The sequence below is a fragment of the Micrasema longulum genome, unplaced genomic scaffold, assembly GCF_059751315.1.
Source record: "Micrasema longulum isolate JH-2025_06_02 unplaced genomic scaffold, ASM5975131v1 h1tg000663l, whole genome shotgun sequence".
Classification (NCBI taxonomy): Eukaryota; Metazoa; Arthropoda; class Insecta; order Trichoptera; family Brachycentridae; genus Micrasema; species Micrasema longulum.
The window spans coordinates 220,703-234,046 of NW_028277859.1; the positions used below are offsets into that span (position 1 = coordinate 220,703).

Below are 13,344 nucleotides of genomic sequence, written 5' to 3' on the forward strand. Positions count from 1 at the left end.
ACTGAATAAAAAATATTACTATTTGTTTATCATATTATTTTAATTTGACTGCTGTAGAGTAAAATTGAGTTGAGTCTTCCGATAACCTTTGATGCGCAGTAAGTCTAATTTGGTTAAACGGCATACGTTACATATTTTGTAAATTTTACATTAAGTGGTAACATGTCATTTTAAACACACTACCAAATTGACATAATCCTGAATATTGCTTAATTGACATGCGCAGAAAAATTACTCGAACGGAAGACTCAACTCAATTTCACTACTGTTTTGTTCTTATTTTAATTTTTTTTGGTGCTGCTATAACAACACTCTGGATGGTATATACATACATACATAGTTGTCAATTAGGACATGTGTGTAATTCACAAAAAAAATTGTTTCATCTAATAAATTAATTTTGTCCAAATACTGGGACACTCATTATTAGTTTTATTTGCACTTAACTATGTACTGATTACTTGGTTTTTTTTATATGATTATTGTAGTTATTCTGTATTTTTTAAATATATATTTAGGTTTTAGTAACAGCGAAATTTTACAATTCCGGGTAAATGTGTCATATTATCAATGTTTTTTAGAAGGTAGTTATTTAAATGCTAGTTTTTTAATTTAATATCGATGTACTTAATTATGTACATATCTATAATATGGACTGTTTAGGTATTAAGAGCAAAGATTAACAAACATAATTTGTAATAAAATTGTGCAATGAGATTTAATTATGACTTATGTACATATGTATTGAGTACATAAAAAAATGACATAAAATTATATTTTGAATGCAAAAAGTATGTGATAATTTTTAGCTTTTAAAAAATATAAATACATATCTACTTTTTCAGGCATAAACATTGTTCATAGAACACTTATTCTGCTGTTTCCTTTTTTTATATATTATTGTTCTTAAATTTGATCTTCATATAGACAATTTTTATGATTGATTTTTCAGAATCCCAAACATTAAATCGATTTCATTAATTTTATACTTGCTTCACAGATATTGTACACCGTAAGTCCGAGAATTATGGTTGAAATTAACTAATTTGGTAATGTATCTAAAATAAAACAAGTTTATTGGATTATAATTCTTTTTTATTTTTTATAAAATATACAAAGGGTATATTGTGACGCGTTTCGTCTTGTTAGGACATTTTCAAACAAACTAACTTAAATATTTACAAAGTTTCCTTATATACTAAAAATAATTGCTATTTTATGTTTGTGGATTTCTATACAAGCCAAAATAAGTAGAGTAATTAAAATTCAATTAGGGTATACTGAGTATATTAGAGGCATATTTTGGTTATATTGGGGGAAAAAACCTTCCATTATATAAAAACATTTGTAAAGGGTATGACTTTAAAATTAATGTAATAATTATAAAAATATTGATTTCATTTATACAGGTTTATTTTGAAAATTATTGTTGAAACTCTACATTGGTGTTTTACACAGGTTTCATTCATGTTTAATGTCAACTAAGGTAAAATATATTTAGATTTTATAATATTATTTCATTTTAATTTAATTTATTGGGAACATGACAAGTTTAAATTAGCAGCATACCATTCCATGATGCATAGGTTAATAAATTACCCACTAGATACAGAGTCATTCAATCAAGAATTAAATATAATAAAAACGATAGCAAAAAATAATGGTTATAACCCTAAACTTATAGATAATATTTTTTAAAAGAAAATACATACAAATAACTTAAAATCGATTTACCCCAAAGATTAAAATAACTTAGACAAGAAATATAGCTGCATAGAGTATCTTGGAAATATTTCAGAAAAAAACGGAAAAATCTTCAGAATCAATAATATAAACGTTGCCTATAAAACAAATAATAACATAGGGAAAAAATTTAAAAATTGTAAAGAGAATATAAACATTCTTGATAAAAGTGGCATTTACAAATTAACATTTGAGGAATGCGATGCCATTTATATTGATCAATTGGGCAGATCTTTTAATATTAGATTCAAAGAACATAAAAGTGCATTCATTAAACAAAAACCTGAAAAATCCCAATTTGCAAAACACCTCATAAATAACAAACATAATTTAACAAACAAAAACAAACCTGAACCATTACACATAGAAAATAAAGGCTATAGACTCAATCTGTTAGAACAGCTAGAAATAATAAAAAATGATAATAACCCTGCTAATATACTTATAAATGAACAGTTCAACCTAGTCAATTCACCTTTACTTAATATGAGTATTTTCAAAAATAAAAACTAAATTATTTATAATTATAATATTGTAATTAAATTAAAATTAAATTAGTTATTCCATATTATGTACGAGTATAATAATTTTTTATTATATACCTACTAAATATATAAAAACTTGTCATGTTCCCAATAAATTAAATTAAAATGAAATAATATTATAAAATCTAAATATATTTTACCTTAGTTGACATTAAACATGAATGAAACCTGTGTAAAACACCAATGTAGAGTTTCAACAATAATTTTCAAAATAAACCTGTATAAATGAAATCAATATTTTTATAATTATTACATTAACTTTAAAGTCATACCCTTACAAATGTTTTTAAATAATGGAAGGTTTTTTCCCCCCAATATAACCAAAATATTCCTCTAATATACTCAGTATACCCTAATTGAATTTTAATTACTCTACTTATTTTGGCTTGTATAGAAATCCACAAACATAAAATAGCAACTATTTTTAGTATATAAAGAAACTTTGTAAATATTTAAGTTAGTTTGTTTGAAAATGTCCTAACAAGACGAAACGCGTCACAATATACCCTTTGTATATTTTATAAAAAATAAAAAAGAATTATAATCCAATAAACTTGTTTTATTTTGGATACATTACCAAATTAAATATGGAATTCTACCAATTGTCTACATACACAATAAATAATGAAATTAACTACTTAGCTAGATTAGTGATGTCTGTTCGTCTGTCCATTTATTTACCTTTTTATATTTGAAAAAAATAAAAAAACACTGATTTTCTTAAGTTTTCACTTGCAGTTCTATGACATGAATGACTCATAAAAATGAACACGTTAATCAGGGATTAACAAAATTATTATTATTGATTTGTGCATTGTTTTATTTTAAATCTTGAAAAAGTGCACATTCTTGTTTTCTCTAATGTTCTAACATTACATATATATGTATATAATTTACAAATTGTTTATGCATATAATTTATATATTTATGACCTGACTTCAAAATTCTCAAACCATAGGTGTTGTGGTGTACATGCATATTTTGTAGACACGAGATTCACCTGGGCATGCCATAGGATTGCTCAAATAATATAAAATCAATATTCACAGCAGTGTATTAAAAAAATGTTGATATATTTATGTTTATTGTTTCAATAGTACTTATCGTAACACAGAAGTGCTTAAAACATAAAATGTTGTGATTCTCCGTAAATAAAGATGGATAATATACCCAGAGATTTTCATTTAGGGCAACTATATATTAGATTCATTGCACACCAACATTTATAAATAATTTTTTGACAAAATAATAAATATATTTGAGTTTTTATACAGTAAAAAATATTTAATCCTTAAAAAAAAATATGTGCTCATAAAATTAAGAGTCCAAAATATCTCTCATCTGGTGCGCATTAAATACTGTAATGTGTTTGATAAATTGACACATAATGTGCCTTAACAATTGTGATAAATATGCTTTTATGAAAGAGGGACCTGATCCTTTAAATTTGATCATCATTTTCATACTTTTATACTGTTTTGTATTAAAACAAATTTTATTATGATTATTTTTAATTTATTAAGAATGTTCTAATCAAATACTTTATGAAATACCTAATAATATAATGTATTATACATATTTATAAATAAAACACCTACAAAACAGAAATAGTTTAACTCGAACTTTGTTCTATAGCTTTTAATTGTTTTATGAAACCAGGATTTGGCTGAGTGGACGGCCTTTTGGTTTTTATCGATTCATACGCATCGTCAAATGGGTACTTTTCTTGCATTATTAAATAGCCAATGATGACTGTAGAAGAACGAGAAACTCCCGCATTACAATGCACTAAGACTGAGCCTTTATTATCCAACACATGTTTAATGTATACACACGATTCTACAAGCAATGAATTAATGCATGTTTCAGGTAAATCTAGACAAGGTATAAATTTTTTTTCTACAGGATTACAAAATGAGTCAACACCAATGCTCAAAATATGTGTTATTTTGTATTTTTCTAATATTGTATCTTCCGCACAATCTTGAGAACCAATAAATACACCCGGAATAATTTCAACTGGAATATTGTCTGGTTTTAAATCTACAACAAAACCATACTTCTTAGAGTTTTGTTCTTTTATTATTGGCTGCAGTCCTAAATACCTCATCTCTGAATTGTCTATATAAACAGTTCCATCACTATTCGTGGTGATGGTATCTGTTATTTTGAGTTTTCCTTTTTTAGATTTAATCTCTTCCAAGAAACTCATATTTTCTGATTGTTAGTCTTTCAAAACTAAATCTTGTGGATCATATTGAATATCATAGAGGTAAAGTCCATGAGCGGGAGCCACAGAAAGTGAAGACAACCAAGAATGTTTGGAGGGGACTTGTAACATTATGAGGATGTCCTTAGTGCTAATCTTACCCACAGATACAGCTTCTAAAGTTCCGATCATTCGCCGAATCTATAAAATAAATTAATAGTAATAATATAAAAATAAACTAAATTTTTTGTATAAAATGAATGAAAACAGCAAAACAATCGCACCAACAGGGGAAACATTAAAAAATAAAAAAAGATTTTGTGGAGAAAACTTGGAACTATTGGTCAAAGATGTTAATTTTATAACAATTTTAACTATGCGGAGAATGTGTGGTGTTCATTAAGATGAGTTTTAACTAAATATTTAATGCTTGGTCATTTGGCAGTGTAAGAAATGTAACTGGTATACTATTAATAATATTTATGCCAGTGGTTTTATAGCCAGCATATTGAGTATAAAAAAAACAAGAAGGTTGCACTGTGTCTCTGAATCACTAATTAACTAAATAATGTATTTTTGAAAACCGTAAGTGAATTAATATGCATCAGCGGGAAAGTTATTTAGTAAGATTCAACAAAAGAGAGTACATATTTGTGATTAATATTGTGTACTTGATTTACCTGATTATGCAAAAAACTTCTCCCATTGATTTTGATATTATAAACATCAAACTCATTTTGAAAATTATTAGATATGTCAAGTAATTTTGATTTGCTTATTTCAATTGAATTTATTAGTCTTATATTAGTCCTCCATTCAACTCTAGTCGCTTTTCTAAATGATTCAAAATCGTGAAGTCCTTCAAATAAAGTTGCGGCTTCTTTTAGTTTTTCTATTTCAAATAAAGGATTCCTAAAATCAAAATTTATAGACATTTCTAAGAAATTCATTCAGAATACATGGTCTGAAGACAATTTATGGAGACATATGCTCCAAATAGAGTGGATATGGACAAAAAAAGTCATTTTCAAGGACATCGTTCACATCCTCAGAGTAATAATGCGCTACAGCTATAGAGATTGCATTTTGCTCTATTGCATAGAACAAAAGCATTACAAATTTTTGGTTTGGTTTTTGGTCTAACTACAGACGTGTAACAGTTTCATTGCTGCCATTGCTATTCTCGACCTGAGTACTTACGGCCCACTGTTTTGTTGTAAACTATAGCTTACTTTGTGATTGATAATCCTAGAATGATTTTTTATCCATGACTCTCTGGCGGTAATGCGTTATTAATCTGAGTTCACATTAATGAAATTATTGTTCAAATGGTGCAATTGATGATTTTTCTTTGTCCAGGTGGATGAAGAATATATTTCTGTAAGAGAAAAAGAACCGTTGTCGACTAAATGGCTGCTCTTAGGTAAAATCTTGAATAAAGACATCAGTGAAGACCAGTAGCAAACGGTGATTTTATTTACAAGCTATAAAAAAATTATAATTTATTTGTACCTACAATAAGTACATAATATAATGTATATATATATTATATATATACTATAAATTGCTATTTTTTCTGTGGATTTGTGTGATACAACAACTCTCATATATGAAATCAACTCAAACGACGTAACTTCGTGATATATAATATTGGGTAGCTATATTATCTATTAATTTAACACATAACTTATATAAAAGTTTATAAAAAATAGCACAGTTAATTCAGTTAGTATTAGGTATTCTCATTACGATTGAAATGTCAACTGGCCGATTTGTTCTAGAAATGAATAATGCCAAAAGCGGCCGTGTCAAGCGCCACACGTGTTGCGAGTCATATGTCAAAAATATCATCTCAAAGAAAAATAGTCCTTAAGAAATTATGTTAGAAATACTATTTTCCAAATCGAGAATCTTTAAAGAATTTGTGTAATCTGCAAGTTTACTCTAGGAGAAAAATCCTGCCACTGGGTTAAAAATGTTCAAAATATAGTACACTTATTTGTATCAAGAAATAAGCTGAAGTAATCGGCTAGTTCCTTGGCTCATTGCTGGCACTGGGCGCGCTTTATTAATATTTTTATTTATAGTTGGAGAAAAATACAAATGATGCCAATGATTTATGAGAAATAGTAATTATTTGTTTATTTTTCTGTAAATAAAGTTACCGTAAAACATTATTATGGACACTCAAATATAATGGTAAGCTGCGCATAATCGCTTCTATACACAGTTCACCCCTGGTGGAGACAAGTCCACCTTGTTATGTAGTGGTTGACACGTTTGCCTACCATTCTTGAGGTCCTGGGTTCGATTCCAGACAGGGTGGACATGAAATATTGATTTTAAAATTTTTTGGTGTGTGTTAACTTCATGTAACAAATGATTAAACTTCGCTTAATTTGGTTTACCAATGCAGTGTCCTATGCACTACCGGGTGCGGAAAGGAGGATGATGATTGTGATTATGGCAATAACCTTAGAGTGGATATATTATTCAAACATTAAAATCTCATACTGCAATGTATCTCTTATTTTGTTGATTTATTTTAGAAAATACAATGGTTTAAGGAAACTAATCAACTAACAAGAAAAGTGTTAAAACTTTAACAAAGGAGAGTAGAATGTCTGACTATGATAATATCTTTCCGGTGATTTAATTTGATTAATATTTTAATATTTTCTTTTTATTCATGCGCACTTTTTCCATGTCCACATCCGAGTATTATTATTAAATTTGATCTCATACAATATGTTTCTACATCTAACAAAATTGAGCCATAAAAAAATTACAAATTTTATGAATAAAAAATTTATAATGTTAACTAATAAAGAATTAATTCCAGAACTATGCTATTAATGGCTAATAAAATTGTTTATACCTTATTACATGAATTCTCTGGAATTCTTCTATAGGAAGACTTGCTTCTTGACCACATGGAAAATGATTTTTAGGCAAAGCAATTCTGAAATGAATGATATTATGAATAATTGTTTTCCAAATATTTTAAATATTACATTTAGAATACTTGGAAACCAACCTGTATAAATATGTACGTGATTTAGCATTAAATCTTGCATGAAATGTTTCTGGAACCCTTCTCGAGTTTGTAATACTTATGCTCAAATTGTTTTTACAAAAATATTTATTAAGCACTGTAGTAATTCTTTGTTCATTGATTAGTTGACCGCTTCTAGTTTCTATATCAAAATGCGCAGTGTTATTAAAGGCGTGAACGCCGGTATCTGTTCTGTAAAAATATGTTTGTAAATATTAATTTCACAAAATACTTACCTAAAATAAACAGCAAAAAAAAAGTAAAAACATACTGTTTGCATGTGCTGGATACTATATAATTATAGCAGGTTTCAAAATTGAAATAAAAGTAAAAAAGGGCACCTGCTTGAAAAACATATTTTGGATATACATTTTGCATACAACTTTTTGCAAGCTATTTCTATATTTCCTTCGATAGAATGTGTATCTTCCTCACTAGGTATAGTACTCCATTGTTTCTGAGAACCTCTGCAGACAAAAATATGTATTATTTTGCAAACAAAACTATTATTTACTTTGTGATAATGTTATGTAATAATCTATCAACGCAATTAGGTAAAGGATGGTAGTAAGAAAAGCCAAATAAAATCAAATTTAAATAAGTTAATTTCGTTTGAATTATTTACTATGTTTAATAATTTGTAATGTAAGGATAAAAACGATACATTAGAAACGCAACCGAGATCAGAACATTTATTTGTTTAAATTAAACAATACTTGAGTTAATGTGTCAATTTCTTGAGCCGATGTTAGAAACTTTTCCTAGTTCCTATCACTAGTGAAATACTCAATAATTAAGTGAAATTACTTTGTGTTACTTATCCTACCTAAAACGAGAGCCTATATAGGAAATGTTTAATAAATATCTATGAAACATACTCGATCAAAAACCGAGGTCTTTCGTTTAAACAAATGTTATTTTACATAACCTATTAACCTGTTCATTAATTTATTTGTTATTTTTTTATCTGTCAAGAACACATTTTTTGTCAAATCTCTAATCACAGATTATATCTTCTTCTTCTTAGTTTTTTTTCTTTTTCCCCTCCCAACTGGGGCGTTCTAGCCAGTGTCGAGTTTCAGATTTAATTTATTTAAAAATTTGCACATGGGTTAATACTAATTAATACAAATAAAAGTTAGTGTGTAAGCATTAAATATTACATAAACAATACAAATATAATTATTTATAACTTAATTCCATTTAAAACGACATATTTATATAAAATTTTGAATACATGTTTATTGGGTGGGGTCGAGAGAGTTAGAATATGAGTAGGGATGAGACGTTGGAGAAGTTGAATAGGAACTCAGGATAACAATCATTTATGGGGCATAAAGAAAAACATGGATTAGATCTTCCTCCTCGAGCTAATATTTGCACATGGCAAAGTTCCGCATATAGATTTTGAACTGGTGAGAACCATTACAACAGTACCCAATGCGCATTCTGCATAGTATAAAATATGTCTCAAATTTGCTCAGAATCACTCTGGAAAACCAAGGCTTTTCTGTTACATTTTTTTTAGTTGGAAGACATGTTTTTCTTTGGCTTGGGAGGAGGGTTCCCAATATTATTACCATGTGCGAAGTTACTTCTCCTTTGTCACAACGAAGAGATCATCTGTAAGAAATTACTATAGGCAGGATTCCCAAAATAGACCACCTCCTTTGCCAACGCGTTCACTTTTTCTTTACCGGGAATACTAAAATGGCTAGGGATCCAAGACATAACAATTTTTTATTGGATGCCTTTATAGTAAAGAAGAAGGAGATTAGTAAAGAATGAAGAAATCGAGTTTCCATGTAGACGCAAAGCTCGTCCTCGGGATAAGAGGATGGGGATATTGAATTTTTTGTTAAGTACTCAGGGAAACCAACAAAATAAAAAATTGCTATATTGTGAGCATAAAGCGTACAAAAAAAACATTACAAAACATGATCGTCTTTGATGGGACCAGATTTACCTTAATTTAAAGATTTTATGTTTGTACTGTATGTAAATGTAGCCTTATATAGTACTTTCTAAAAATATATATTATAGTCACTCTTATATGAACACGTTGCTTGTGGTTAATATTCCATGGATAATTTGTGAATGGTAGATATGAAAATATTGAAAATTTAGAATCTGTCAAGCAATTCGAGTATTCGTGATTCCATGTTTTTTTATAAATAATGGCGCGACGGACGTGGCACGGTTTATCGGTTATTTTCGTAATTTCCGTCTTATTTTCTGTTTCTATAGTAGGTGATGTGACTTCCACGGCACCATGGTACGAAAATCTACCTGCAGTGGCAATGGATTATAAAGTTCACGTTGATGCTGGCAAAGAAGATTGTTATTTTCAATATGTTCAGCCGGGTGCGACATTATACATTAGTTTTCAGGTAAAATATTGACTCTAGGATCTTATTTTAGTTGATGATTGAATTAATTATTTATCGATATCAATGGAAAAATGATTCTTATATATTTTTTTAACATTAAATTACTTTTTTTCTTTCATTCATTAAATGCTGATACTTTTTAGAGAAAGCTTTCCATGTGCAAATAATACTCATTTAAACGTTACAATTTTATGACTGGATTAATTTTGTTGATCAAATAAAATTGGTTAGATTAAACATGACAAATTTAATTATTGAAATTTTTATTTTTAAATTCATGAACTCATCAAATCTGAATATGCCTATTAGAAGATTGAAACAATTGATCGGCCGTGTAAGCAAGGGGAAATGTGCCTTGTGTATTTAAATTGACAGTAAATAAATGTTAGGATTAGTTATCAAAAAATGCCCTTTGAGTTACAAATGTAGTTTTAGCTTCCTTGTATAAAACCTCACAATTATGGGCAATTACTATTCTATTTTTGTTTCCTATTTACGGACGTAATGAAGAATACAAATTTGTGTGCGAAATAAAACCAAAATCCTGATGAGTGTTTTCGACTCGATAGTTAGTTTCAGGTAAGAATCCCCAGGTAAGTAAATTTAGTGGAGATTAGTCTGTTTCTCGTTGTACTAGTGAGAGTGTTTGCCTACTATGCCTTAGGCCTCTGGTTCGACTCTTGGCCAGGGCGCAGGCAAAATGGAATATTAATTTAAAAGGATGATTTTCACTGTAATATTTAATAGTCGCGGACTGCATTTGAATTGTGAGACTCGGTCTCATGTCGCCTTCACAAATGACCGAGATACGCTTCAATATATTACAGTATTTTTCTTATTACAATTAAAATGCAATTCCACCAAGAAATGTCAATAGAAACTCAATATATTAAATTTACGAACATATAACAACAGAGATAGAGAAAAATTTTGAGACGGAAATATGGAAGTCTAGACATTTACAGAGCTTATGACCTGTCATTGGCTGGTTTAAGTGGCCACTTCACACATCATACACAGCATTTAAAGTGGCTACCAGCAGATGACAGGTCATAAGCCCTGTAAATGCCTAGACTTCCATATTTCTTTCTCTGTTGTAGTTACGTTAATCTTAATAACTCTCTTGAGGGTGAAGTCCAGTATTTGTCTACAAACATTTGGACAAACTAAAAATATTGTTCTCTTTATATTTTATTGTTTTTTTTGCTGTTAATCTTGTATGTATTTAATGTTATGCAATGTGTACAATCGTGTAATTTTGGAAAATAAACTAAAAATGATTATTTTTTCAATTGGAGTACCAATGCACTACTGGATGTGGATAGGGGAGATGATGATTCCCGTTTGTAACCATTTATTGATAACCTTTTGCAGGTCGTAAGAGGAGGAGATGGTATGGCTGGGTTTGCGGTCCGTCATCCCAATGGGCAAATAGTCCACCCATATGAATGGAAGGCTAGTTCCGAGTACACTGACCAATCATCAGCAGGCGGGTACTACTCGGTCTGTATAGATAACCAGTTCTCCCGATTTGCTGGGAAGCTGGTCAACCTATATCTGACTGTCATAAGATATGATCAGTGGGATAAACTTACTAAGGAAGTTGAAGAAATGAACATGAACATGGAAAATTTCACTGTGAGTATTATATCATCTCATTTCTGCAAATAAACTAACAAACTCAGATAACCCCCGGGTTTCAAAGAGAAATACATTTGTATACAACATTTGCAGTATTGAATGGTCACAAACAATATTTTTATTAATGTTGCTAGGCATAATATAATTGACTGTTTATACTTTAATCCCTTTTTTGTTTTATCACTTTAATTACGCAGTTTTTTATATTTTTAATAAGTTATTTTGTTTATGGACTGAAAAAAAAAACAAAATTTATCTTGGAATAATTTATTTTTAATACTTTGAAAATAATAAATCATCTTTTCATTGTACAATAATTATTGTGAATGATAAAGTTTTATCAAAAACTATTAGTCTAGAACCTGATTCTTTTGTATAATGAATGTTATTTTAGTTGATTAGACAAAATGTAGGCAGGAATACGCCTAAGTGCTTTATTCATTTTAATTCAAATATATAATATTAGTCCCTCACATGTATTTTTATTGATTTCAGACTACAATTAAAACGGTGGAAAGAAATATAAATGAAATGCTTCAGTATCAGTACTATTCACGTGGCAGAGAAGCTAGAGATTATAATCTGCTTTCTGATAATAACACTTACATTATGAGATGGTCCATCGCACAAATCTTGGCAATTGCAGCAACTTCTGCACTCCAAATTTTCTTTGTAAGGAAATTGTTCGAGGTTAAAACAGGAAATACCAGATCTCGCATTTAACTGTTTACTAGTGCGTTTTAAGGTAAATCTGAAACTGGTCCTCAATATGTCACAATTTATGCAAGACTTAAATAATACAGACGATGTACTGAAACTATACTTTGTATCGGTGTTGTGAGTTGACTTTAAAAGCTGACTGTAATGATAATATGCCTTTACTAATTTATTCACTTATCAAGTCATTTTATCAAAAATGTACCTGGTGTTGAATATTTATCAATTTTTAATTGACATATTTTAAAGCTTTGAAACTAAAATTTAAAAATACACTAAGGACTCGTATGATTTGCTGAGTTACTTACATAAAGGAGATTAAGTGATTTATTGATTTAAGTGTATAAACTGTATAATTGGCATTCCAACTAAACTACTTATAGGTGTACTTAAAAAATGAATAAAAAAATTAGTTTTGTTTAATTGATGTATTTATTTTTAAAAGATATATTTTTATAAAATTTGTTAATAAATGTTTTACAACTTAAATATATAGTTTTACTGATCCACATAGGAATGTTTTCTTTACACAAACTTAGATGTACAACAATAAATAGCATTAACAGTCTTAAATCTTATATGTATTACAACATAATTATTGAATGTTACATAATTACAAAGAACTTTATTTTATCTTATGATATACAATACTACTGTTTTAATTAAGTACACAACTAAATCATAAAATGTACATACATATTGCTGAGCAGGTAAAAATGAGTAATATTTGAAGAGTTAATAACAACATACAATGTAAGGTGAAATGTGCAATTTGTGTCAGTGATTACTTTATTATGTACATCATTATGTACCTACAACTGGATACAATATGATCACAACATTTAAGAGGGTAATTACAAATTGAAAATTACAATACTAGATAAGTTAAATAATATTAAACATATACCATTTTGTATATTATGTAACCTACAACATATTCATTTTTAAATCTAGGTATGTTCAATCTTGTTTTTCTGTAATGTTTACGAGTATGTATATTAACATTATATGATGTAAAATATATATTTGAAGACAAAACTGCAT

At 28.5% G+C, this 13,344-nt stretch overlaps 3 protein-coding genes across 11 annotated transcripts; 1 reads left to right on the top strand and 2 right to left on the bottom strand.

The window, feature by feature from the left end:
- Nucleotides 1-3,781: 3,781 nt before the first annotated feature.
- Mkp (MAP kinase-specific phosphatase) lies at nt 3,782-4,500 on the bottom strand. The gene has a single exon (XM_088229352.1). It carries the CDS (start codon nt 4,498-4,500, stop codon nt 3,901-3,903), a length of 600 nt encoding a protein of 199 aa, XP_088085478.1. The 3' UTR covers nt 3,782-3,900.
- LOC148279824 (uncharacterized) lies at nt 4,220-8,601 on the bottom strand. 9 transcript variants are annotated; one of them, XM_088229343.1, is made up of 6 exons: nt 8,489-8,601; nt 7,894-8,019; nt 7,535-7,744; nt 7,376-7,459; nt 5,178-5,409; nt 4,220-4,698 (listed from the first exon to the last, which is right to left on the bottom strand). In XM_088229343.1, the coding sequence occupies exons 1-6, from the start codon at nt 8,494-8,496 to the stop codon at nt 4,513-4,515; spliced, it is 846 nt and encodes a 281-aa protein (XP_088085469.1). In that variant the 5' UTR covers nt 8,497-8,601; the 3' UTR covers nt 4,220-4,512. The 9 variants fall into 9 exon arrangements, with proteins under 9 accessions (XP_088085469.1, XP_088085474.1, XP_088085470.1 ...); XM_088229348.1 differs by having other exon boundaries at nt 7,824-8,019; XM_088229344.1 differs by having other exon boundaries at nt 7,824-8,019; nt 8,431-8,570.
- A 996-nt stretch (nt 8,602-9,597) lies between these two features.
- loj (p24 family member logjam) lies at nt 9,598-12,789 on the top strand. The gene is made up of 3 exons (XM_088229351.1): nt 9,598-9,942; nt 11,317-11,580; nt 12,079-12,789. The coding sequence occupies exons 1-3, from the start codon at nt 9,730-9,732 to the stop codon at nt 12,304-12,306; spliced, it is 705 nt and encodes a 234-aa protein (XP_088085477.1). The 5' UTR covers nt 9,598-9,729; the 3' UTR covers nt 12,307-12,789.
- The last annotated feature ends 555 nt before the right edge of the window (nt 12,790-13,344 follow it).